At 38.3% G+C, this 27,240-nt stretch overlaps 3 protein-coding genes across 5 annotated transcripts; 2 read left to right on the top strand and 1 right to left on the bottom strand.

Annotated features, from left to right (window-relative positions):
* Nucleotides 1-169: 169 nt before the first annotated feature.
* Nucleotides 170-17,250, bottom strand: LOC129569264 (glutamine-dependent NAD(+) synthetase). Of its 3 annotated transcripts, none has more exons than XM_055447946.1 (8): nucleotides 17,000-17,250; nucleotides 3,507-3,701; nucleotides 3,131-3,220; nucleotides 2,901-3,066; nucleotides 2,398-2,793; nucleotides 2,004-2,224; nucleotides 872-1,922; nucleotides 170-796 (listed from the first exon to the last, which is right to left on the bottom strand). In XM_055447946.1, the coding sequence occupies exons 2-8, from the start codon at nucleotides 3,650-3,652 to the stop codon at nucleotides 578-580; spliced, it is 2,289 nt and encodes a 762-aa protein (XP_055303921.1). In that variant the 5' UTR covers nucleotides 3,653-3,701; nucleotides 17,000-17,250; the 3' UTR covers nucleotides 170-577. The 3 variants fall into 3 exon arrangements, with proteins under 3 accessions (XP_055303921.1, XP_055303922.1, XP_055303920.1); XM_055447947.1 differs by lacking the exon at nucleotides 17,000-17,250 and adding an exon at nucleotides 16,101-16,237; XM_055447945.1 differs by lacking the exon at nucleotides 17,000-17,250 and adding an exon at nucleotides 8,725-11,898.
* Nucleotides 9,312-16,773, top strand: LOC129569295 (cytosolic carboxypeptidase Nna1-like). The gene is made up of 16 exons (XM_055448026.1): nucleotides 9,312-9,512; nucleotides 9,787-9,939; nucleotides 11,359-12,068; nucleotides 12,290-12,439; nucleotides 12,581-12,704; nucleotides 12,809-12,946; nucleotides 13,133-13,573; nucleotides 13,701-13,859; nucleotides 13,951-14,121; nucleotides 14,338-14,382; nucleotides 14,495-14,586; nucleotides 14,690-14,837; nucleotides 14,919-15,328; nucleotides 15,473-15,673; nucleotides 15,820-15,978; nucleotides 16,096-16,773. Exons 1-16 carry the CDS (start codon nucleotides 9,312-9,314, stop codon nucleotides 16,478-16,480), a joined length of 3,687 nt encoding a protein of 1,228 aa, XP_055304001.1. The 3' UTR covers nucleotides 16,481-16,773.
* A 258-nt stretch (nucleotides 17,251-17,508) lies between the features above and the next one.
* On the top strand, nucleotides 17,509-27,152 carry LOC129569263 (mucin-2-like). Its single transcript, XM_055447944.1, has 3 exons — nucleotides 17,509-19,436; nucleotides 19,677-19,805; nucleotides 21,880-27,152. The coding sequence occupies exons 1-3, from the start codon at nucleotides 19,203-19,205 to the stop codon at nucleotides 26,482-26,484; spliced, it is 4,968 nt and encodes a 1,655-aa protein (XP_055303919.1). The 5' UTR covers nucleotides 17,509-19,202; the 3' UTR covers nucleotides 26,485-27,152.
* The last annotated feature ends 88 nt before the right edge of the window (nucleotides 27,153-27,240 follow it).

Genomic DNA, 27,240 nt, shown 5'->3' with positions numbered 1-27,240 from the left:
CTCAAGCTATTTGTCTCCATATGAATGTTGTTTAATCAATGTCGTTCGCAGGACCGAAGTTTATGTGCGACCGACACCATAGAGCCATTTACTTTACAAACTGGGGCCATCGATGTTGCATGGCATGCTCTCAGAATAAACATTGCAAAATGAATAATACAATTGCTCGTTCGGCTAGATTTTTAATCTATTTTATTCTATAAGTTTGTACATTCAAAAGAGAAGTCACTATGCAATTTATTGTTTGGTTTCTAATAATTCTGCTAAAAAAAGTTGTTCGTTTTTATTATCATGTGGCCAAGTGCCGTTGTGCTAATTGGTTTCGCTAATTTTAGAATCGATGTTTTTTAGAATATAGAAATGTTGGTGAGGCAACTACTTTCGAAAAATGATATGATTGTATAGAATTTATAAATTCCGTTGATAATCTCAAAAAGATTTATGAGTCAATTTGTTTTTTCTTCTAATTAAATTCAAAATTTATTTTGTTCCCCTAAAGAAATTAAAGCTTTCTAGATTCATAAGTTTTGAAATGAGTCAAATAAGTCAACTAACAGTCTAATTTTGCGGTGCTTTTTTATACTGGAATACCAGTTCGATCTTTAATTTTTCCCATAACACTGCTGTTTGAACGAAGCGAGTGACGTTTTTCGCTGGCAAATGAATCGTGACCACCAAACGATAGTGTTGACAGCGATGATTTAATGTCCTTTTGCGAATGACGTCGCGGCAATGAACTATCTTGCTCATCGTGTGATGCTTCGTTTTTGCTCGATTTAATTGTTAACTTATTCAACTGAAAAAAGAAAATACATCATCAATCGTCTAATATTAAAAACTAATGTTGAAAGTACATTATAAACGCTCATACCTCTTCGTCAATCGCCTTGAATTGCCATTGCCAATTGGCACGGTAGAGGAATGGTCGGTGGTCGAATCTATTGTCATCTGGGCTGTATGATTCAGCATGAACTGACGGTGTGAGAACGGTCATTTTGTGGCGATTAATGGCGTAGCAACGGAAAAAGTGCTTAACTTTGTCGGCCACCTCTTTTGGAGTGTATTGGCTGCCCCAAGTAGAAACCAGCCGACAAAACATGCTGTATGGTCCGCAGAATTGTTGCTTTCGTAATTTTCCAAATGTGCTCAATTCCGTATAAGTCATTCCCATGTCTTGTTCATCGGTTTGAGTGATTTGACCATCATCTAATGGTTCCAATTCCGCTGTCGGCGGCTGATCAATGATATCCGCAATGATCGGAATATCGAATTTCACTTTGGCAAAATTTAAAAATGATTTCAAATCCGTTTTCGAAATGCCTCCGATTGGATTAATATCGGCACTTGAACAATCATATTTCGTCATATAGCCACGTAGCGATTCATCAACATTTGCTGAGCCCAAAACCAGCAGTCCACCGGAACGATTTCGTACCCAAAGCATAAGTTGTGCGAATAAATAGGCCAACACCATTCGAATACGAGCTTGGATATTTTGCAGTGCCAAATTTTGCCGAGCACAACCACCGTGTCTACGGAATTTTGGCGAAGCTCCCGTTGCAAGTTGAAATATGCTTAGTAAGGCACTAATTGCCGAATCAATGTTAATTTCCAAATGATAGCTGCCCAATTGACCTGCTAGTGTTGAAGCCAATTTGCGCGTTTTCTCCGATGAATTCTGGCCACCCATGTAACATGTGACCAACAAGCGATTGCATAGTGCAGCTGCATTCTCGGGCACAAATTTTGGATCACCTAGGATTTTCCGCACATCGTCCAGCACCTGTATGTCACCGCATTGGATTGCATTCACAACCATACGGCACATTGCGTGTACAATGGTTGCCGTTGAACTTGAGTCTACACCACCGCTGAGCGGAAGGAAAAATCCCCCTTGACCTGAACGACGTAGATAGTCCCACCTTGAGATAAGAAAAAAATATGTTTCAAATTCTTTTTATTGCATTCAACTATCAAAAATGTATGATCTATGCAAAACTCACAGCCAAGCGGCAGGCCCATAGGCGATTTCCTCTTCCGGTGAATGGTAAATCCATTCCATTGGCGAATTCGTTGCAGTGAATAGATCATGAGGTTTGGTCAGTTCAAAGTCTACATTCACGCGTGGGTAGTTTACTGCTGATGCAGCAGATTGGCAGCGAGAACGAACCGCGATTCGATATGACCGAATATCTTCCAAATCAAATGTAGCCGAAGTCACTTCCTACAGTGAAAAAAAAAAATGATTAATCGATTAGAATTTGACATGAAAAAGGTGTTGCAATTATTACACATTTCGTATGATAATTTTTTTTTTTTTTTGTGTTTGGCATATATGTACATTAGATAAGAAAACATTAAATATGGTATGAAATGAATGGGGTAAACGGTACCAACCACATCTTGTAACGAAAACTGCTTGCCGCGTGCGATAATTTCGCCGTTCAATCCGACAGCTGAACAACCATTGAATAGCACACGCTGACCATCACAACCACGTAAATTACTATATACATATGCACCGCCCGCCTTTGAACTGGCACTTTTCACGAGATCCGTAACAATGTATGCTTTTCGCAATTCCATATAGCTGGCGGAAGAGTTAACGATGATCTCAGCTCCAGCCAAAGACATTTCAATGTGCGTACTTTTTACATTCCACAATTCCTCGCATATTTCATAACCTAAACACGTGTCCCGTGCTGCAACCAATGCATCGCCAATCGGGCATTTTTCCTGATCGATTTTCCGAGCAATCATTCGAGGTAAGAAGAATTCTTCAACTTGAAAACGCTGTAAAATAGCAGAGATACAAAGTTTGTTTAGAGTGAAATTGTCTAGCTGCACCAATCGAAGAGATTAATGGAGGGAGTGTGTTCTATTTGATTGCAAACATTTACCTTTGCCCACGGTGTGAACCAACGAGTCTCACGATAGTTGCCATCGTCGCAATTCGACAGTTTCGGTCGAATGAGAAGAATTTTCTTGTTGAGAAAAACCACTCGGCAATTGTATGACACATTTCGATGTTGCACAGGCATTCCGACGTCGATCAACATGTTCTGACTGCAAGCAAAAGTAAATTATAAAGTTTTCAAGCAATACATTTCGAATTACATCAAATACATACCATAACGGCGATAGCATAAGTTGCAGCAGCACTTCCCATGAATGGAGAAAGGTATCTGGCTCGAGAAAATGGTCCTCGCAAGAATAACCGCTGTGAGAATGTAAAAAAGTAATAGTATTCTTGTCAAAACCATAAAATGCAGCACGAAAAGAAACGGAATTGAAGTAGGGAAAAGTTCAGACTTAAACTAATGATACGGAAAGAAAAATCACGTTCGGCTCCAGAAAACGATGAGATTCGATATAACCTGCTAACCATTTTCGAGCATCAAATCAATGTATTTGTTTTTTGTTTGTTCATCATTTTGTTTCTCTTTTTATTCTATCATGCGACTGACGACGATAAACCGCAATTGAATTGATAGTTGATTACTCACGTAACTTCCAATTCAGGTCCTGTGCGATATGTCGCACCCATTTCGCGAGCTTCAATGATTGATTGCAATATTCGTGAGTGGTTTCCTTCAAAATCCAGAGCCCATTGATTGAGCGTTGAAACGGCAACCGTTACTTTTCGACCCATTTTTTTTGTACCTCCGGCTGTTTTTTTCCCTCCAATCAATTGCCGATCACTATTCCGAAGACGAAAAAGAAATGAAAACAAATGAATTTTTCCTGTTTAAATTCTGTTAAGAAATGAAAGTAAAAGTGACTTTGGTTCTGAATGCTCCCGATATATCTATTGCCGGCGTATTGCTATTGTTGTAGTTAATATTTCAGGAGTGTTTGTTTCAGTGACAAAATGCGAGACTGCACTTTGACAGGATAATCTCTAAAATGTAAAATATTATATTCCATGGTGACTTCTCGACTGCGAAGGATTATGGATTTAACAAATAATCTGTTGTCATAGCGACACTGAAAATGCATCCAAATCCATCGCAATTGTGTTTTGTTCATTTTATGCGTCAAATGTGTTTCCATTGTGCTTTCGAAATCCGGAAACCGAAGCTCGATTTCAATTTACTTTACGTAGATATATGGATTTTATGCAGCAAAGCTGTCAGATTTCGATTTTCGAGCTGTCATTGGATGATCCTTCTTCACTTTGGTATCGATTTACGAGGAAAATTGCAATTTTAGTGCTGATAAAAGAATTAAAATTTAGCAAAATGACAACGATTTCAGTGAGCTGATGAAAATGTTTTAATATTCAAAATGAAATGGATTGGCTTAAGTTCGATGGCTTTTATTTTTATTTTCCAAATTTTACGAAATGTTCCATGTTTATTGGTTATTATCGAATTGTTTGTCCGAATCCTCGACGAAAACGAAATGAGAGAGAGAAAGAGAGAGAGAGAGAGAGAGAGAGAGAGAGAGAGAGAGGAACGTATTCCGAATTGCGTGTTGTAAGTTACAAGTTGTGAGTAGAACCAATCAGCAAGCAAATAAACCAAAACGAAATTTACGGAACAAAATGTTTTATGGCTATGGAATTGGTGGAATGATTAAATGATTGATAATGATGGGTATTCTGCTATCTGAAGCAATCAAAAAGCGTATGTTTTCACATAATGAATTTTGAGATACGTATCGACAGGGAAAATAACATTTCGACACTCGCGCTCCAAAACAGTCAATGAACTGAAGACGAAACAAAAACGTTGTGGTGTAATCGTTAATTCGAGCCAGTTTATCGTTAATCCACTCGATATGTTTATTCCGTGATCCGCAACCCACAGATATATACGTATATATCATTCCTTGAGAAGAACGGGTGCGTGTACAATCATGCAAACACGATAAAAACTTTTTCTCTCTTCACTTTTATTTTCATTGCATTGCAACGACCCTTTTTTGCCGCGTCGAGTGGTTGATGTTTGGAATGGAACGGAATGGCATGGCGCATCGAAAATATGCTTCATAAATAAACTTGTGCGATGAATGTTTGCCAGGCAACAAACTCAAGACTGGTGTTTGTTTTACCTATTGTCGTCAGAACATTATTTATTCGGTTTTTTTTTTTATGTATTCATACGTAGCTCGTGTTATTATTCCGAATGGAAAATGTGAATATGATATTTCAAAAACAAAAAGGAAAATAAAAGGAGAAAATTGTTTCCCTCGACATCCACATCACATTTTTCGTACATATTTGCTTTGTTACATTAGCTTTATTGTCCTTTTCTTGTTTGCATACACCACAAAAAAGGCGGTCTAGTTAAAAAAAATGGGTTCATTCAATTGAGCTGTGGTTTCGTTTGGATTGGCTTGGTTTTGTTGGTTGGGCCCGTTTTGGTGTTTGGAATAAATGCCATTACATCAGTGCAATTTGCACAGTCTAACTGTTTCCTTGCTACTGATTGTGGTGATTGTGTTTTGATAATGTATCACACGCAGTGTTTAAACCGCCCAATCAGTTAATTAGAGTTCATTTGCCCACAAACGCGTGCTGTTTACCAATAACAACGGTAATAAAAGGAATAAGAAATTTGTTCGGTGGTTTTGGGGCGATAATTGGCGGCGATTTGGCACACACAACAACTAAAAATAATATGGTTTTAATTGGTTGGAAAATTGATTCAATATGGACGCCTTGATCAACGAGGACTTATCAGAAGGTAATAAATCATAAAGTTTTAATGAGTTAAAAATCGATTTGAACTAAATAAATGAATAAATCGAGCAAACCAAATATTTACCAATATCGTCAACAAAAACTGTATTCATTTTTCAAATCCGTACACATTGTACACATAAATGCTCAAAATATTATTGCCCATGGCAAAATATCCGATACGTTCTCTCCCATTGAACCATTTAGTGTATCATCATATTTATATTGACTGGAAAAAAAACACAGTGCAGTAATTTTTTGTTGTTCGTTTCGGCCCGTTATAAAAGTCAAACAAAAATCGAAACAACGGTTGATTTCAATACAGGTTCTTTGGCAACCCGTCGGTTGCGCGTGGTTAGCTTGAATGCGAATCGCTTGAATCATGCAACGATATGGTTTCTTATCGTTTGTCGAAAATTCAAATGAATTTTTGGAAAATCGAAATGAGTCACGACAAAGCACAACCGTCACAAGCCACAAATCGATAAAAGCATTCCGATTCTCGGAAATTCCAATTTCCATTCACTTGCACTTCATTCCAATTCCGTTGAACGGATGTATCGCACACAATACATTTCGTGCAATATCCACTCTGAGTGTCCTTCAATAATCTTGTGCTTTTTTTTCATTTCTTCGCCAAAAAACAGAGAGAGAGAGAGAGAGATAGAAAAATGAGTGTAATTTTTTGTGTGGCTATTTTCATCACAAACATGCATCCGAATAAGTGATTTTTTTGTGTGCACACAAAAATGTGGCCGTTTTTGTTGAGCTTCCATGCGGAAATCATCATTCAGTTTCAGTGATTGTACAGTTCGGAAGGAATCTTCTTGTGAAAAAGTCCAACTAGCAACTTTGTCCAAAGTTTGGCTAGCAGCAGTGAAAAGATGAGCTCCTATGTGTCGGAGCAAGTTCAAACATTACAAGTGCAGCTATTTCCAGTTTGTACACTTCCCGATCGAGGTATAAACATACACATTTTTTTTTTTTCATTTGGAGAGCGTTAAAAAATGGAAAACTACATAAACAACATGTTCATACGCTCTTTTTCTCCATTGTTGTTGTGAAATGAATTCAAAATTCCGAGTTACACTCTCGCTCTACCAATGTACATGTGAACATGTGCAATATACCACAAATAATTAACAAGAAGGCACAATCTATTCAAAAACATTCCATTTGATAGGGGAAAAAAAATGCTTTTCTTTCTGTTTCCGTCGAGTATTATGAATTCAAAATGAACGGTTGTTATATTATCACACTCGGACGAAATTGAAATGCGTTCGGAAGTTTTAATTATGATGCCATAGCAACACACACACACACACACACACACACACAAAATTCAATTTGCATAAAAAAAGGCGCTCGTGTTTTACGCATTCTATGTTCTACGTTCGGTTCGGTTCTTTGAATGTGCACTGCGTCGTTTTATCGACTGTTGGTGGTCGCACACCAAACACTATATACCTTTGATATACACGTCTCGTGGCGTGACTGCTGTATACTGTTACACACACGACAAAGAAATAGAAACAAAAATACCAGCAATTAGCAATGAAGCTGTGTGCGATTTGTTTGAAAATCCACAACTGCCAAAACATCTAAGCAATTATTTTAATTATTCGGATACCGAAAAGTATAGCGATCGACTTATACATCGGCTGTGTGAACCGACGACCATAATTTTCCGTTTGGCTTGGTTCAGTTCATATTTTTCTATATCGCGCCGATGCCATGAATATATTTATGTATAATTGGCACGATAGAACCCGATTCCTTCGAAAGAGCGCTTCGGAGACAATAACGACACATCAAAGAGGCAGAAAAAGAAAGCAAAATATACAATTCGTCGAAACGATTGAATCACGTTTAAAATATAAACCCGAAAGTTATGTTGTTGTATGTAAACGATACCAAAATAAAAACAAACGAGTTAAAGTTTTTGTTTTTTTTTCTCTATTTCACACAATAAACATTTTTGTTTCGGCATACACGAGTGCAGAATCGGCATTTGTATAGGTATTGTTTTTTTGTCTTTCGTTTAGCATACTTTCTCACACGAACGTTTTATTTCTCACAGCAGAGAGAACGAATTGCTATTAATATGCTCCAACTACATAGATAAAACGAAATAACCACAAATATTACAGTTGTTACAACTCAAACGATACGAAATGAAATGAAAACACAAAATTCGCTCGAATTGCATTGCCCAGCTGACAGAGAGCGCGCCCGTGAGTGAGAGAAAATTTGCTTCGTTCGTTTGTTGTAGGTGTACGCTTAAGCCGTTTATTTTCCAAGGAAATATCAAATATTTACTGTATGTATATTCAACTCTGTTTGAGAGAGTGTGCTGTTATTTGTTCCGTTTGAACTGAAGGAGTAGCAAAGTGGCGAATTAAAACTCAGTCATCTTAGATTTAGCTTGAAAATAACATCGTGTTTTCCCCACTGCCAACATTTTAGTTTGTCTGTCGCAAACAATAAACATACGGAAATTCTTCGAAACAGACAATATTCATAAATATATTTTTTTTAATTTGTTGGCATTTGATCTGTTTGTGCGCGCGTTCGTTCACCATCAAACAGAATAGTTAAATCAATTTTTCTTTCAACAAAGTGAATGATTTTTCTGAAAATAGCTCGTGTTTGAAATTGTCTGCTAAAAGCACAGGTAATTTAAAAGTAATGAATGTTAAACGGTTGTTCGGCCAAACGATATACAACATAAACGAATCCTTTGTGGTGGCGTGAAAAAATGGATTTGTTCATTTAAGCATCGACCAACACGAAAATCGTTGTTCGACAAACCACATCGATTTTATTCTTAAATGGGAGAATATTTAAAAAAAATTACGGCCGCGACACGTCACAGCAATATTTCCCGGGCATCGCATAGCGTTTTAAAGGAGGGTCATTTATCTGATCGAATATTGTGCGCTTCAAACGCATCAACCGATTGAAGCGATATATTCACAATAAAAATGAAATTATTTGATCTATGTCTCTCGATGATGTGGCATATAGTTTCCACTCACTTAGAGAACATTTCCACTTGACTGCGTCATCCATCTTTTCCGTTCTCTCACTCCACTCAACAGCAAAAAAACAACGAAACGAAAATATTAACAAACTATAAAATAAATGTTTTCGATGATAAAAATCGCTTCAATGTGTCGCCAGTTGGACGTGCGCACAGTGAAAAGTGTACCATTGTCCAATATACGACCCATGTTGATGCTATGGACATTTGCCATACTATATTCTCCCTGCCGAAACATTTTCCATTAATTTTAATTTATGATGAGCAGAAGAGCGTTGCTCTAGAGTAAAACACACGCACACGAATTTCCGAGCGTTCCGATTGCAACACGTATTACATTTTAAACACATAAAAAAAATTTGTTATTTTGCTTTATTCTTGATATTTTTCATGAGATGGAATTAGAAATTGGGATCGAGAGCTGAGGTCACACAAGTCCGCATATAAAAATACATTTCACTGCTCCGTTTATTCGCATTAAATATTAACGACATTTGACCATAGCGCTACTGCATCTAATTTCATACTTTTTCTCTCTTCTGTTTTTTTTTTTTAATTTGATTTCTTTGAACGCCGTTGCACATGTTATTACGACACACAAAAGGATTCCTGGGTAGCTTTTTAGCAAACAATTTAAAAACTACTCAGCTGGAAGTGAATACTGATTTGCAAACGTCACGAGCAATAGCTCGTCTGAAAGAGCCACGCAACCTGTTCGCCTTGCCAAAAGATAAGGATAATGAATGTTCACAGCAGACCGCCCGATGGCCTGCTGAATGTCAAGTGAGTACATTAACGCCCCATCTATATCGCTCTCTTTTATCACATAGCAGGTCAATGTTTAACAATTGAAATTCCTTTGCCACATCATGTATACACATGAAAACCATGAAATTACAATCTATAATCGGTTTGGCTTCCGTTTGCTGCCGCTTTTGATTTGCGTTGCGGTTTTCAAATAGATTCGATTCGTTTCGATTTTTTTTTTTTTGTTCTGTTTTCGTGTGTGTATTCATTCATTCAATTTACGGTATGCATTTTGTATATATTGAAATAGGTGTTGGACGACCGAGTGTTCCATATTACGTATGTTCCATCCGCACCCGAACCGTATTATCAGTTCAGCGGGCAGGAAATTCAGCCGCGGCCGGTTGGTGAAGAAAACGGTGCGGTTGTGTTCTACTATAATCCAATAAGTGCCGTAAACTATGTGAGTATTTTGAGATTCGTTTCGCTTGAGTTGCCATAACATTGCTATTAGAGGTGAACGAATGCACTAAGGCAAAAATAGCGAAAGAAACTAGACGGAAAAAGAAATGATTTGCAAAATCGCACATAAACTTCCATATCGATGTCGATATGGAAATCGATATCGGACGCGTGGAATATTGCTTGGACATTTTAAACAACGAGCAGGATTCATTTTGTTTTTGTTTTTGTTTTCGTTGTTGTTGTTGCTACTGCTATTTTACCACACGAAATGTATACGCTTACAAGGGTCAATACAAATATAAATAGATTGTGACCGTTATTTCTTTTTTGTTATTTCATGTCAATGACTGAACAGAAAAGAAGAAACAAAACGTAATGAGAAAATAGAAAGAAAAACAAAATAGACAGCTTAAGCGTATGACACACTCTGACGAGTCGAAACAGATGATTTTTGTTTAATGTGAGTCGCTCACAAAACGTGCACGAGCTTCAATCAAAAATAAACTTGCATTTTGTGCGTAGTTCAAGGATACAGATGTTCAAATCGCACGGTTTTGCGCTTTCGAACACCATCGAAAATCAAACGGTCACATTTTCAACAGTTCATTGAAGGCCAATAAAACAGAACTGAAGTGTTTACATTTCAAAAATGACAGAAAATATGGTCAGCGCTCAGCACATTTTAACACTTCATATTGAAATGACAAGTCACGGCAGTGGCACTTATCGCGATGCGACGCAACAGCAACAGCAACATCAAAAACAAACAAAACAAACAGTGATTTTTGAGAGTCGGCTGTATGAAAAATCTGCTGACTCGTTTTGAAGTGATATTTTTCCATTTTCGCTTGAAATTTGTTTGCGCGCGGCCCAATCACACAATCGGCTTGGCTTAGTGTCAATTTTGTGGGACGCCAACAACCAATAAACGGTGCACAAAACGCAAACCGAAAATTAATTCGAAATCTATCATGAATGTAATTAATGTTCTCGTGAAACGTCGGCAAACATTTCCTTTTGTTTCCATTTGATTATTTCGTTCACTTCCGATAGATAAACAAATTGTTTTAAGAGAGAAGGTGCCTGTCAAAAGCAATTAATTTTAATTTGTGTCCTAAATGACGTGTGCATCGGGAAAAAAATTCGAATAATTATCTGTTTTACTCGCGATCCTAATGAACAGAGAGATGTAGCGTTCAAATCGACGGCACCGGGATATAATTTAATTTCGATTTATTCAATTCGGTTATTTTTCGGACTTGTTGTTTTGTTATTAGACTGCTTGTGTGTGTGTGTGTGTGTGTGTGTGTGTGTGTGTGTGTGTGTGTGCAAGTGTGATTAATTTGCAATGTTATTAAATTAATATATTTGGTTCCTCTTCATTTTGAAACACGTTACGCTTGTTTAAATGTCACAGCATTCATTAGATGAATGTCGAGAGAATGTGCCTGCAAAAAAATCACGCCGACGACGACGACGAACACGTTCCGACGATAGCACAAATAGTTCTTCCGACGGTGAGAGTTTGTTGTCAGACGATTCATGTGACAAAGATGATGAAGCACTCTCCGATGATTATTATTATGAGAGGCATGAGCGAAGCACTGAAGATATATTGAAATCAAATGTATTGACCGTATCATCGAACCCGAGCACAGCATATTGCGATAGTAATGCCGATCGAACACTCAATAAAATCAAAATCAAAATCAATAGAGAAAGCAAAAGTATCAGCAGCACCGATTTGTCACCAAATTCGACACATTTTGATAGCAATAAGGCACCTGCACCGACGCTGGCACTGCCATTGTCAAATACGAAGCACAATACCAGCAATACCAACAATATTTCGTATAAATCATTTGGAAATTGTTTTAATATGACACAGTTTAGCCGATCGTGTGTTGGGAGCTCCAAGTATTTGATGAACGCACATCTGAATTGCAATGTCGTGTCTGATGATGATTTAGTGTTTGAGTCACGCTTTGAATCCGGCAATCTAGCGAAAGCCATCAAAATTACACCCGTTTACTATGAACTGTACTTGCGACCAGATTTATACACCAACAAACACACACAGTGGTTCTACTTTCGTGTCACCAATGTGAAGAAGGGTTTCACATACAGGTACTTTATATGGGTAGTCATAAGAAAGTGAACGAGACCAATTCGATTTGCGTTGCCATTATTTCAATTTTTTTTTTGGGGCCATAACGAATGCCATTGCATGCCAAGTATTGTTTGAGACAATATTCAATTTCTGCTATTAATCTTTTTTTTTGTTTTTCATTTCGTATTCATTGGCATTGCTGCTAAATATTGTTCATCGTTTCAATGCACGGAATCAGATTATCGATTGTGAATTTGGTAAAATCCGGTAGTTTGTACAATGAAGGAATGCGGCCGCTCATGTACTCCGAAATCGATGCAAAAGAATCCAAAATTGGCTGGCGACGTTGTGGAGAGAATATCGCCTACTTTAAGAACGAAGACAGCTCGTACGTACTATTTTTCAACTAACATGTAAATGTTATTCATGTGAATGACGACAACGACGACAATACCGTTGCTTTTATTTGTTCTCTCTATCTCTCTCTCTCTCTCCCTGAAAACTTTGCTTATCGATTTATTAAATTTAGTCCAACCAATGACGACGATGATGAGAACAGCACTTACACGCTAACATTCAATATTGAATTCCCGCACGAAAATGACACCGTTTACTTTGCACATAGTTATCCGTACACGTATAGCGACCTACAGGTAACGGAAATTGTCCCTTATCTCGCGCGCCATACTCATTAAATGCGTATATGACGGTGCAATTTTCTGATTACCCTTAATCACCTTTATTTCGATTAAAATAGGACTATTTAATGACAATACAAAAGCATCCGATAAAATCGAAATTTTGTAAGCTGCGCCTACTTTGCCGATCACTTGCCGGCAATAATGTGTATTGCCTTACGGTTACGGCACCTGTTGCTGACGATGACTCAACAAAGGTAAAATACTGTACAAAATGCGCTTTGTTCGGAGGAAATTGAGTTTTGAGTTTTCATTGTGGTGTTAATTTTTATTTCCCTCTTTTTGAACGGCATTAAACACCCTTCAAAATGGGTCAATCAATGAAATTTGAAACACGTCACATTCAACCCACGTCGTTAACATTGAAATATGTCTCTATTTAGAAAAAACGTGCCGTTGTCGTTAGCGCTAGAGTTCATCCGGGTGAAACGCCATCCTCATGGATGATGAAGGGATTGATGGACTTTCTCACCGGTGATTCGATAATTGCCAAAAAACTACGCCATAAATTTATATTCAAATTGATTCCGATGCTTAATCCGGACGGTGTTATAGTAGGAAATACACGCTCAAGTTTGACGGGAAAAGATCTCAATCGGCAGTATCGCACCGTAATACGTGAAACATACCCGTCAATTTGGTATACCAAAACAATGATCAAAAGACTGACCGAAGAATTGGGAGTTGCACTTTATTGCGATATGCACGCTCACTCACGCAAACACAATGTCTTTATCTATGGCTGTGAAAATAAGCGTGACCCCGATAAAAAACTAGCCGAACAAATATTCCCATTGATGTTGCACAAAAACGTTTGCGATAAGGTTTGTTTTGCTTTATTCTGCATACTTGATTACTTTTATTCTATATATAAAGACACGAAAAAAAAAACACGAAACAAAATCAAAACCGATGCGCGAATCAATCGCATTTTACGTCCCATTTTCTCAGTTCTCGTTCGAGAGTTGCAAATTTAAAGTTCAGCGAAATAAAGAGGGAACCGGCCGTATCGTCGTGTGGATGCTTGGCGTCACCAATAGCTATACGATGGAAGCGAGTTTTGGCGGGTCGAGTTTGGGCGGCCGGGCGATGACGCACTTTTCAACCGCTGTAGGGAGCATTCATTTTAATATTTATTACCAAATATCGTTATAATTATATTATCATTGACCGTTTGATGTGGAATCCATTTGATTTGCAGGACTTTGAGCAAATAGGTCGAGCATTTTGTGAGACACTTTTGGACTTTTCCGATGAGAATCCCAACAAAGTAATGAAACGCTTGAAACTGAAGAAGAAAATCAAAAAACTACGCAAACACGAACGCTTGCAAAGGCGTGCTGCCAAAGCACTTGTTGCAAATGAAGATCATTAAATTATTATTACCGCACGCGCACACCCAAATTGTGTTCAAATTCCGCACACTCGACGAGAGCTTGATTGAAGTGCTTCAATGAATTGTTTTGTTGTTATTTTTTCTTTCGTTGTCTTTGTGTACTACATTGTACATTAGTTAATGCACAAATTACGTAATAAAGTCGCACGATTGATTGTTTTCTATGTAGTTGTTGGTTTTGCTTTTTACTAGCAACAGATTCGACACGAAAGTAGATCATTGAAACCAAGAATAGAGGTATCACATTTTAAATAAAAGCCATTCGACATCCATCGTTTGGCCAATTACACCGGCAACAATAGAAAAAAAAAGACTAATCATCATAACATGTGTACATGGAAAAATATAGGAAAAGCTTCGTATGAAAATTTTGAGCCGACTTAACGAGGAAGGTTCAAATGCCGACGAACCAATGAACATCAAGCTATCGGATTACTCGAGGTAGTATACATTTTGACAAAATGGCCAAAAATTGTCTCTTCAATTGTCCACGGTTTGCTTTGAATATTCCAAGCCTTTGTGCATTCTGTTTACATATTTACAGCGATGAGGGCGATACGAGCAGCAGTAGTAGCTCTGAAAACGAATTAAACATTCTTAACAGCGATGAAGAAGGGTTTTGCTGTCAGCCAGTGCCATTAGTTCCACCATCATCGCCGGTATCGCCGACTAAAAATAGGCTTAATAAAAGGGTAACAAAAAACGCCAAATCATTTTTTTTCGCCAAAAGAAATTAATCGCTGTTTATTTCGCTGCTCACGTGATTTACTCAGCTCCAACGGACAAAGGGTAAAACGGTTGGTCGGCCAACGATAGCAACGTTGAAAAAGTCACATAAATATCATCGGTCGGCTATTGATTTGCCCACGGCCGAACCATATTTGGATTGTACGAGCGATTGTGAAGATAACAATGAGAGTCGCATGACCTCGACCAAAAATAGTTTCCGAATGCAATTGAAATGTGGACAACGGGCGCAAACCAGCGACAAAGCAACAACAACAACAACAACGAACGAATTGGTCGTAATCTCTGCACAGAAGTCTGATTCCAACTCCAACACTGAGCCGGACAGTTGCAAATCGGTGTTAGAAATAAAGGAGAAATTCAATAATGTGGCCGTATCGGAATTGCCAGCAATCAAGGGAACAAAACGGCATAGCACTTGGCAAAATATGAAAAAGTATGTGACAATTAGTTTTAAGCCGCAGATTAAATTATTCAATGCGATTGTTTTGCCATTTCAATGTGATTCGCTCTGGTTTTGGTTCAATTGAATATTTGATTGCCTCGACACATACACTCACACCCAAAACGATACGCACAGATTCACAAATGTTGACTATCAACAAACGGTGGAGAATCTGAAAGTCAAATTGTCACTTAAAAAGCAAGTTTGGAGTGGCATGTCGAACTCGGTCGATACACACCATACTACGGACAGCAATTATCAGCCGCTATCGTGGGGGATTTCCGTTGTAAACAAAAAGAAACAATTCAAACTTGATGCCAACGAGGAACTGCTTGTGTGAGTGTCTGAATGATGAATTCGTTAAACTTTGAAATGTTCGAATTCGTGTTTTTTTTTTCGTACACCGCTAATCAAATGCACAAACGCACACATGTCATGTGTTTCTCTATCTCTTTGTCTCTCTCTCATTATATCAAATACAGCGAATGTAGCCAAAAATTAATGATTTGGAAACAAGATGAAAACAAGCGGAAAAAGCGTGATAAGCGAAAAAACCTAAAAGTCAATAACATTCCGAAAATTATAGTGACCAGCGACAAGCTGCCAAGTGTCGATCACGTGAAAAAAGCAAGAAAGAAAAAGTAAAATTCTACACCTGCCTTTTTTCTTCTTTTAATGTTTGACAGAAGAAAAAATATGCTTTGAACAATCTAATTCATGTAATTTTGATGTGTTTTTTTTATTGTTGCTTCATTTAGATTACCCGCACTGAATCGTTCAACATCCGAATCGCCCGAAAACACTTTTACACACGGCACCAATGTTAAATCGAAAGCAATTGTTCGCTCCAACACCGAAATTATTCAATCTAAATCGAGAAACACTCCAAATAAATTGCACAATAAATTCAAAACTGGTGGTATCGTTGCGACGGCAGCGTGCTTGAAACCGGTGAAAAAATTAAAGAAATTATCGGATTTTGCAAAAGTCGATTGTGTCACGAATAATAAACCGAGTTTGGGACCGACCGATTCGCCAATTTGCGGTAAAATTACACTGAAGAAAATCAAAACTAAATTTAAAAAGAAGAAAAATGATGAAGAAATGTTGTCGTCGCAACAATCGATACAATCAACTGACTAACAAGTAAATTCCAATGTTGTCGGAATATATATATAGAGAGATCTCATCGGAATGTTTATCGTACTTCCCGCTGCAATGTATTTGGAATAAATATTTGTTTTTGTGTGTTCAAAGTTTATGGGAATAGTAAATATATATAAATACAATTGACATTGTTCAAGATTTTCGTTGTTGTTATCTTTTTCAGCATTTATCATTTAAGGTAGAACACTTATCGTGCTATTGTCCATTTGTTATCTTTATCACTTACGTGACTCCTGTGATTCATAAATAAAAGTTTTATGTAATTGAGATTTGAGTTTGTTTGGAGAATTTACTGAAAAATCAATTAATCATGCTAAAAATTCGGTCGGTTTGCAACAATTTCTCAAATGACCTGTCCTCAAAGCGATAGCTTTTCGGGAATCATTTGCAAACAAAACAGAAAAAAAAAACTGTCTCTCTATCTCCGCAACTGATAAGCACTCAAAGTTGTTCGGTTTTCATTTTCAAATGCTACAAAAATGTCAAACAACTTACTTAAATGGTTTCGCCAAATGGGTATACGGTCGTCGTTGCCTCGGCCGTTATCAAATGCCTGCGATTCCAAAGCAAAGTTGAAATCTATTTACAAAATCGATTTCGAGTTTAATGCGACAACTCAGTACAAATGCATCACTGCGGTGAAATTTTCGTTGTTGATGCTGCAGCTGCTGCTGCTGTTTTTTTTTTTTGTTCGTTTCGAATGTTTCTCTCGTGTTATTTCGCTTTTAGTTCCGCACACTATTTGGTAACTTGTCACTACTTGTGAGATTTCATTTGGCTCTAACACATGCGATACACACATGACACTTCGTTCATTTCGCGTGCAATTTGCACTCACACATCAACAATCACAGTTGGCAGTGTTGCTGTATACGCATACACACCAGCTACTTTGGCGCCTACTCAATTATTTAGACTTTTATCGACGTGAGTACGTAGTTCACGGTGTGCCTGTGCATTCGTACGTGTGTGTCATGAAAACGTAATATGAACATAACCTCAAATGTCAAACGAAACTCCGAAATCCGAACTGCATCTGCGCTTCACGGGCTGTTTTTCGAACTAACTTGCTCGAAATGAATTGCAGCTATCCATACGTTTGTCCAATATTGTTACCGGAAATATTTACATACCCAATTATAATTGCAACGAAAAAATATTAAATTTGAATAAAAATGGGGTGCGAACGAAAAAAAAAATCCAGTTTGTTTTTTTCCTGTAAAAAAAAATTATGCGCATTAGTTTGGTCGATTCTGCTCTGTAGAAAATAATCAAAACAAGGTTTGACATAAACCGTTCATTATGTCTGCGAAATGGTCGCAAGAAAGAGAGATTGTGTATGCGGAGTATATGTTAGTGAACGGTATACACACGTATACGTAGCCGTCTGTATATGCACGGGCACACGAGCCAACACCAATACAAACGCAACCGTGTCACACGTTCTGCTATCTTCAAGCGCAACCATCGGGCGAAAGGCCGAAAAAAAGAAAACGGCTCACTCACACACTGGCACACATACACGGTAAGAGAGAGAGAGAGAGCGAGAGAGCGAGAGAGAGAGAGAGACGGCAATACGAACATACATGGCTACATACCCGCTGTTTGTGTCGATTTGTGTCGAGTCGCGCATTTAACATTCACTAATCGAGAAACGCATACATTGAATTTCGCCTCGTTCGTTGTTATTTTGTGATGGAAAATATTTTTCTAGACCATACCATACAGACAAAAATTCATGCTCACGTAGTTTATTCATGTAGCGAACAGCAGAGCACATAGAACTCGTTCAACCAGGCAAAGAGCTCAACGTTTCATTTTTGTCGGTGGAATTTCAACAAATCGATAGCATTGAAAGTGACGACGACGACGACGACGAAAAAAAAAAGAATTATGATTAATTTCTTTGTGAACACATTCGACGCATTTCATATTTGATTCAAAAACCAGATGACTGGATTTCACGCAAACGAGACATTTCAATAAGTTTTAGTGAGAGTGTGCCGAGTAATTAGTTTATTGTGAAATTTTTTTCCGTATCTTTATTTTGTAGTTCAATTTTCTATTCGTATTATATTTTTTTTTTCTCCTCTCTTTTTGGAGAGCGATGAGTCGCCTCTCACACTCCGTGTGAATACAAAACAAACAAAGTGTGTGTATGTGTGTTATGTGAACGAATCAGTTGGAGAAAGAGAGTGTCTCACAAATATCGACAAACGCATTTGAACGCGCGATATATAACATTTCGATGAAAAGACGACGACGACGACGGCTACGAAAACTACGAAAAGCAAATTAAAATTGCATGTACGTGTTTCCCATTGAAGAAAATAGGCAGTGAATGATGAAAGTGTTTTGTGGCCAGATTTTTTTGCGTTCAATCGTTTGTTTCAGTATTGCGAAAGCCAATTGAATTCCGTATTTAAGTTATTGGGAACGCGTAAGAGGTTTGCTGGGAACGAGCACGAAATGTGCCGAACATAAATACAAAATACGATTAAGTGTTGTGTGAGCCAGAAGAAAAAAGAAGGAAAAAAAAGAGAAAAAAAAAGAGAAAAAAAAGAAAGGTCGAATTGAAAGTAGTGCGCATTCATTTTTTTTTGCATTCAGTATAATTTGCCCGTGTTACTGTGAATACAGTTATTAATGGCGATTGAAAGATGAGAAATAACTGTGTGTGAAATTATATAAAAAAAAAATGCCGACGAAGGAAGAAAAACACCATAGTAGCGGCGGCGGGAGCAGCAGCAGCAGCAGCAGCAGCAGCAGCAGCAGCAGCAGCAGCAGTAATGGCAGCAATAGTAGCAACGGCAGCAGCGGCAACGGCACTGAAAAACATAAATATTGTTTGCTATGCAACCGCAACGAGTTTACACTGAAATCATTTGACCCGACAAATGAAAAGGATCTACGAGCTATTTACAATATAGATGTAATTAAGTTTCTGATATGTAAAATATGTCTGTGTTTGCGTTTGACTACGTATGCAGTCTAAATTTTCTTTCAAAATGTCGACCAAAATGTCAAATGACCAATGTTCATTGCTTCGTGTTTTTTGTTTTTTTTTTTTCTTTTCTATTTTTCTCTCTCTCTCTGTCTTTCTCTCCGTTTCGCCGCCATCCGTCATCGGTGCGCTGACATTCATCCGTTTGGACGTGTTTGGCGTTCACAGATAAAATTCAAGGAAAACCGAAAAGTATGCCTACAATGCTTGCATTCAATCAAATTGCTGAAACGTTGTTCGAGCAAAGATGAACCGACAAAAAAATATGGTGACTGTTGCAAGGATTTGTTTGAAAATGTAAGTACCAGTGGAATCGATTTAGCTAAAAGCAAAGCAAAACCGACATTATGTAAATGAATGAGAGAGAATACGAATGTGAATGTGAATGTAATTGTGTGGCATGTTTAATGCTCGCGCTCCAGTTGACTTTTGATGTGATCAGATTTTCTAGGTCGCGTTGACCGACTACATCGAAGGGTGACACAATTTAATGGGAAAAAAAGAGGTCTAATACTGTACTATAAACATACAGCGATTTTATTGGCATTTGCATAATGAAATGCTCCGTTTTCGGGCGGAAAATCCATACTGCGCGCTCTAGTGAATGATAATTAAATGCAAACGCACAAGAAAAACTCACCTCAAAGTGTCGTGCACGATAACGCAAATTGTAATTGTTTCCCCGTCATTTCTAATGAAATGAAAGTTTATTCTGGTTTCAGGAACAAGTTTTTTCTTTCGCTTTTTATTTGCCAAATAAACACAATTCGAGAAGCGCATGCAAAAATTTGCCGCTTGTATACGTATATATATTTTTTTTATTTTGTTTTCACTCCTCTGCTCTGCGTTGCTCATTTCTTCTGTGTATATTTCTTTTTCGTTAAGACACGCAAAAATGTAGACCGAATTTATAATATCCGCACAGACGCTCCAATTAATGGTAGCCCTCGACATTTTTCCTCTTTGTTTTACATGAAATCTGATGCTCGCGCTTTCTTATACATATGCAAAGTGTTTTTTTTTTTAGGTGTGTGAGTGTACGATACCGTACGATTTTGTAACGACTGTGATTTTTGGCCCTTTTAATCTTTTTATTCAACAAGTCTGTCGTCGCCAAAAACAAAAAGAATCGAAAGAAATGTGGAAGTGATGGAAGAAAAGGCGGCACCTAATCATCATATTAATGTGTGCTTTCGGCCCATTCGTCAATTTGTGATGTTTCACAAGGTTTTCTTGTGCTTCACAAGATCTTAATAGTATACAATGTGAACGAATTTCAAGCATATTTTAACGCTACAAACCAAAAGCCATTCGAAAGCGGAGGAAAACAAAAAATAACAACAATAGCAACCGCAATAATAGCGAGTTCAGTTTTAAGTCACTTGAAATGTTCTACTCTGCGTCAAAGCTGAATGTTAAAAAAAATTCCTTTAGAAAATCCGTCCGAGAAGCAGAAACGTCGAATGAAATTGTGCTGCGTTACAGCAGCAATAGAATGACGAAAATTCGACAGTCGAAATATACACACAGCAATTTGCATAAATAATTGTTGTTCATAAGCTCCATATTACGCTCAAACCAAAATCGTGTCAAATGTCTAAACGATTTCGAGTGTTTTAGAAAATCCATGGGTCGGTACTAAGTCGCATTTAGTATTTCATGTGCTGCTAGGATTTTGTTGTTGTTTTCTTTCTTCATTTCTTTTTTTTTTGTGCATTGTATTTCTCCGTATCGGCAAAATCTTTGAATTTGAAATGTAAATAAACATCGCTTGTGACGACAATGTATGTACGTGGATTTCATACGGCTTTTCTCTTTCTGTGTAGTGAACACGCCTTTACAAGCGATTTGACGGTAGCAGTCATTGTGCTCAGTCATGAACACAGTTCATGGATGCGCGCATTATCCGTGTGTGTGCACTCACTGTGCGCCCGCCGTTCTATACACTTATTTCGTTTCGGTTGCTTCATTGAACAAACTGTGGCCCATTGGATTTAGTGAACCGCAACAGAACCGTCTAATTCTTTTGAATGTTTTTTCAATTCCGTTCCTAGGCAATTGACAATTTGTATACTGTACAATGTTTGCTATATGGTATTTATTTTTCCTCTACATGCGATTGCCATGTTATGATGTTGTTTGATGTTTTTGCGTGCCCTACAAAGTCAATTGGTGCATTCGTCTTAATTGAAATTACTAGCTTTGCACTCAATCATCCAGACCGTGCATTTCAATTGTAACTGATTTCAATGTTTATTTTCGTAGAAAATTTGTTCAACCATTTGATGGATTATATTTATTTTACCATGTTATATCTATGTATTATTTTTATTATTTTCTCTTCCTCTTCTTCTATTTCTATTTGATGCAGGTGACGTATGTGCATGAGCTACGCAACAAGTACCAGCGCTATGTCAACCGTTGGATTGACAGCCGAAATAAAGATAAGGATAAAGAGTCGCCGAAAAAGACATCCGATCATACAACAACAACAACAACAACAACATCATCATCATCGAACCAATCCACACCCTCGACATGTTCACCTGTATCATCTGTACCGTCTACCTCACCAGACGTCATAAACACAACGCCCAAATCCTGCATCAAACAAACGTCATCGCAACAAAAACAGTCGCCGCAGCAGCAGTCGTCACAGTCACAGCAGCCGACTAAATTAAACGACAAACCACCGAACAAAATGAAAGCAAATGGGAAATCTTTGAAGCCAATCGACATGAACCATTGCAAAGGCATCAAACGATTGCAAAATGAAACTGTTAGTGTAGTCAAAACGAGCGAGAAGGGAAAAGGCCGTGAAAAGCAAAAAGAAAAGGAAAAGGAAAAAGAAAAAGACACCGTTAAAAACGCAGCGGGCGGTGCAGGTAGCAGCAAAAAGAATACGCCGCCAAATCATCCACCGAAAAAAGATGTGGCTGTCGCTCAAGACAGCGAAAAACAAAAGTCACCCGCCAAGACAACTGATGATGTTCCAGCAAAAGACAAGCTAATTGAAGAAGCATCAAAATCAATTGATGGCACAACGAAATGCAATAAACGTCGTTCGCAGGATCGAAAAGTTGAGCAGGAGCCAAGTGGTGGTGTCGCTGAAAGCGGAACAAAGGCAAAACTATCAAATAGTTCAAATAGTATTGTAACTAAGGCTTCACCTGTCGCCGAAAATAACACTGAAACAATAATTGGTGCAAAAGCAATGAAGCCATCGAAGCTACCAACAAACACAAAGAAATCAAGGGTCCAACGGTCAAGCTCACCAAAACAACAAATGGCAGCCACACAAACGCCGACAAGGCAGCAAAAGAATTGCACATTCGAGCAAGCACTTTCGCAAGCCGAAACAACACGCTCAAAGACCCGTACACAAACACAAAAACGGTCAGTTTTGACACAAACACCATCAGAACTGGGACCATCATCCGAATCCGAATCAGTATCATTATCGCAATGTGAAGTGCCGACAACCGAATCGTCGTCGTCATCATTGTCGGAGAAAGAGACGCCGGAAAATGAATTGCCGGCAGCTAAATTAACGGAAAACAAAGTGCCGGAGACAAATACGCCACATGACCCACCTAAAGCTCGTAAAATTTCAACAGAAAAGTTCGAATTCACAATAATCAATGGCAAGAGAATCGAAGTGCCAGCCCGTGCAAAATTGGATCCGAAAATGTTCCAATGCCTAGTGAAATTGAGCCGAGAGCCATATCAAAAGCGAAAAATTCATGGATCCATGGAAATGTTGTCACCACCACCGGTGAAAAAGAAACGGAAATGCAACAAATACGACAAAATTGAAGCCGACGTACAATTTGAAGCAGCTACGAATGATGCATCGCAAACTCCTAAAAGTATTTTACATAGAATCAATCGGCCACGAACACCGATAAGTTCAAGGAAGAAACGAGTCTCATTTATTGGAGTGCCATCACCACCAGCGTCTCCGCCATCGAATGAAAAAACTGAAACGCCAAAAGTTGGCAATACGACTACAGATGATACAACGGCAGCTACCGTAAGTGAAGCTAAGATAGTAGACACGACAACGGTTGTTGATGCACCGAAGGTAGTCGACGAACCGAAAATAACTGAAACACCAACCAATGTTGAGTCGAATCAAGAAAGCATGCGGCCGAAGAAAAAGTCAAGAGCTAGCAAAAGATCATCAAATGAAAATTCTGGCAGTCACAATACAAGAGCCACAAGAGAAAAGGAGCCGGCAATGCCGCCGCCAACATCAACAGAAGTCGTTGCATCGAAAATTGTTTTGCCTATTGTTGAAGAAGCAATGGGAGTTGATTCGTCTGAAAAATCGGCTCCTGAAGCTCAAACAAATGGAAATTCTTCTCATGATGAGAGAGATGCAATTTTACCCACAGTGACAGTGGCAGTGGCTGAAGTAAAAGTAGCGAATGTTGTGAATGACTCGGTTGCTAGTGTTAACGAGGAAATTTCGATAATTGATGATACCAGTGATGGCACTCAATCGACACCAGAACCAATAAAAAAGAAGAGGAAGCCATACACACGCACCAAATCGACAAATGTTGGAAAAGAAAAATCAGCGTCGAAAAGACAGCGCAAACAAGTATTAAAGAAGGCAGCATATGCTGATGATTTTGAGGCTCAAGATGACATCGAATTAGTAAATCCCGAAGAAATCAAGCGAAACATATTGATTGAAAGTATTGTGGAAAGTGGATCGGATGAGATGAAGATGGTCGACGAAACAGATGAGGATGAAGTGAAGCTTTTGGTCGAACAAGACCCACTTGCCATTGGCAACGAAGATGATTGTCGTGCTTCATCGCCGGTGCCTACACCGATTTCGACGCCAATATCGATTCCAATATCGATCCCAATATCTGTTCCGATTTCAACACCAACTGTTACAGCAACACCATTACTCGCATCGACATCAATCTCAACGCCAATTCATATGCCAGCACAAATTCCAAAGCCAAATAATCTCGATGCAACGTCCGACACACCAAAATCCATGACAAGTGCACCAGTCGTAAGAGGCCATGAAACTTCGTTGAAAATTAAAATTTCGAATGGAAAAGTTGTTCAGTCTGACATAAGCCCACCGCAAACAAGTCCATCGAACGATTTGAATAGTGAAGAGCGTTCACCGAAATCCGGTGTTCGAAGCCGTGTGAAGCGAATTCGCAAGAAAAAGTTAACACCTGAATATGTCGATCATGATGTATCAGCATCCGAATCAGATGAGTCCACATCACGTCAACCATCGTCGGTTGAACGCAAGAAGCGGCGATCAATGCCATCGTCGAAGCGATCGAAAGATAAAGATGTGGCCGTGCAGCTAACTCCGTCCACGAACGTTGAAGAGGTGGCCAGAAAAACTGTTGATCAGACACCACCAACGCCAACGCCAGTGTCAGTGCAAGCGCCGCCACCATCTCAATTATCTCAGCCATCTCAGCCACCGCAACCATCTCAGCTAATTCAACCAACGCAACCATCACAACAACCACTATCGATTACGCTACCACTACAAGCAGCACCACAACCACCCCAGCCAGTAGATGATCGCGTGTTCCGAGCATACGTTCTGGTTGATAAAATGTATCAACAAATTAACACGACAAATTTGGGCGTATTGAGCCCGCAATCTCAATCGATATCATCACATCAATCAGCATATCCACATCCAGGAACACAATTAGTATTTCGAACAGAGCCCATTTCACCGTCAATCTCACAAGCTACTGAAAGCTTATTACAAATGAACAGTATGAACAATATGAACAGTATGAACAGTATGAATAGTATAAATGAAAATAGCGGTTGTGTTGCAACTGTTATTCATAATATGATGGAAAATAATGTAGAAAATGATGATGAAAATGAAACTGAACCGCATAGTATGGGTGTCATTCAGAGCTACACAAACGATGGAATGAACAATGACGGTATGTATGAAGTGCAAGAGACGACAATTTGCGAAAATGTTGAATCACCTACTGTGCCAATAGTGCAAACAGACAATACGGGTGCAATAATTGGTTTTGAATCACCGGCAACCGTTGACTCGACCACGTCTGGCTATTCATCGGCGACCGCCACATCTTCGGTCTATTTAGTTGACACACAATCGTTAAACCATTCAATTGAGATGAACAACGGATTCAATACCGCCGATTTTAATATGCAACAATTGCAGTATGAGACCTTTCCCTTTGTCGAAATTCAAACGTCAGACATTATCGATATTCTGGGCAAACCCAGTGACTGCAATGAGTCTCTCAACATGGAAAACATCAATTTGGACACAACGGCCAGCACAGCGGACACCCGAACCACTTACTACTTAACCGATGAACATTCGATAAATGCAATTAACACAATAAACACAATCAACACGGTGGCGACCGTGACACAAACACTACCAACGCTCACAACGGGCAATATTTTGGGTGTGTTCCGAACGAAAGCCAGCTTGAAACAGATTGATCCACCACCAACCATGCATTTATTTACCGATGCCAGTGGCCATGCTCACCATCCACATGCACATGCTCTCGCTCATCCACATACTCATCCACTTACCCATACCATTCATGGTCACGGTTCGGGCATCCCAAATGAGCTCAGCGCAAAAATGCTACGAAGCGACAATCCACTTTTGAATGCCGTGATTAGTAGCAATGATGAATCTTCGATCGAAATGCAAGATGCGAACGAATCGTTTTCAATGGCAGTCGATTCAATGGTGACAAGCAGCGACACAGTGCAAGCCATTCAACGTCGCCCCGGTTTAAATGTTGTTTTTTCCACCCCATCCAAACGAAACAATGTTTATCTTAGCAACGAAAATGTATCAATTGACGATTTCATCAGCGAAAGTCATCAATCGTTGCTAAATGCAGATAACTTCCCAACCACGACCACCACTGAAGAACCTCATTTGGATTTCTACACACTCGGAATCTAGATTCGGGTTATCGATATGATTGAGTCAAATCCGAGTATTTATGAACGATAACTTATTAATATCAATTGTATCGATTAAAAAAAAAAAACATACAATAATCTAATAATCCTTTAGAAAAGGTATTTGAATGGAAATGAAAACACGAAGAAAAAAAAAAACAAAAATATGCAGAAAAAAGAAACCTTTTTAGTTTATAGTCGACACGAAATCGCTTTAGAAATTGAATGAATGGTATGAATGAAATGTGCATGATACATGTGTGTGTGTTTAGTTTTGTATGGAAGCGAAATCAACAAAACAGTATGCAATGAAACAAAAAAGAATGAAACATTTAGAAAAAAAAAACACAACCTATATAAGACATTCGACGAACATGAGATTAGATACATGCACATTTTAAACAAATAAAAAAAAAACCTATTTGTAACTTCAAAAATCGTAAAGACAAAACAAAACAAACCGATGTTAATGAAACATATTTGCGATCAAAAAACAGAGAACCCAAACAAATGTATGACAAAAGAAAACAAAAAACAACAACGTTGTAAAATGGGTCGAACAAGTGATTTGTTTTTTAAAAAATGAAATGAAGTGAAAATGATGATATTGATATTACATTGATATTTTTCTAATAAAAAAAAAAAAAAAAATGATTCTATTATTGAAAACGGCCTCCTTTTTCTATTTGCTACATTTTCTTTGAACATTATTTGCAGAGCGAAACTCTTTGAAATATTTTCTCCGCCGATAAGTGAG

This window comes from Sitodiplosis mosellana, unplaced genomic scaffold (assembly GCF_009176505.1).
Source record: "Sitodiplosis mosellana isolate CC-2019 unplaced genomic scaffold, AAFC_SMos_1.0 Smas_scaffold_30, whole genome shotgun sequence".
NCBI lineage: Eukaryota > Metazoa > Arthropoda > Insecta > Diptera > Cecidomyiidae > Sitodiplosis > Sitodiplosis mosellana.
Note: the sequence above shows the minus strand (reverse complement) of the source record. Positions and strands in the feature narration are given on the sequence as shown.

Coding starts and splice junctions, on each gene's coding strand:
- LOC129569295 (XM_055448026.1), top strand. CDS start 9,312: ATGTTATTACGACACACAAAAGGATTCCTGGGTAGCTTTTTAGCAAAC. Junction 12,947..13,132: donor CTGACGATGACTCAACAAAG/GTAAAATACTGT, acceptor GTCTCTATTTAG/AAAAAACGTGCCGTTGTCGT. Junction 15,329..15,472: donor ACTTGGCAAAATATGAAAAA/GTATGTGACAAT, acceptor CGATACGCACAG/ATTCACAAATGTTGACTATC.
- LOC129569263 (XM_055447944.1), top strand. CDS start 19,203: ATGCCGACGAAGGAAGAAAAACACCATAGTAGCGGCGGCGGGAGCAGC. Junction 19,437..19,676: donor GAGCTATTTACAATATAGAT/GTAATTAAGTTT, acceptor TGGCGTTCACAG/ATAAAATTCAAGGAAAACCG. Junction 19,806..21,879: donor GCAAGGATTTGTTTGAAAAT/GTAAGTACCAGT, acceptor TATTTGATGCAG/GTGACGTATGTGCATGAGCT.
- LOC129569264 (XM_055447945.1), bottom strand. Junction 3,221..3,506: donor GGACCTGAATTGGAAGTTAC/GTGAGTAATCAA, acceptor ACATTCTCACAG/CGGTTATTCTTGCGAGGACC. Junction 3,067..3,130: donor CTTATGCTATCGCCGTTATG/GTATGTATTTGA, acceptor TTTTGCTTGCAG/TCAGAACATGTTGATCGACG.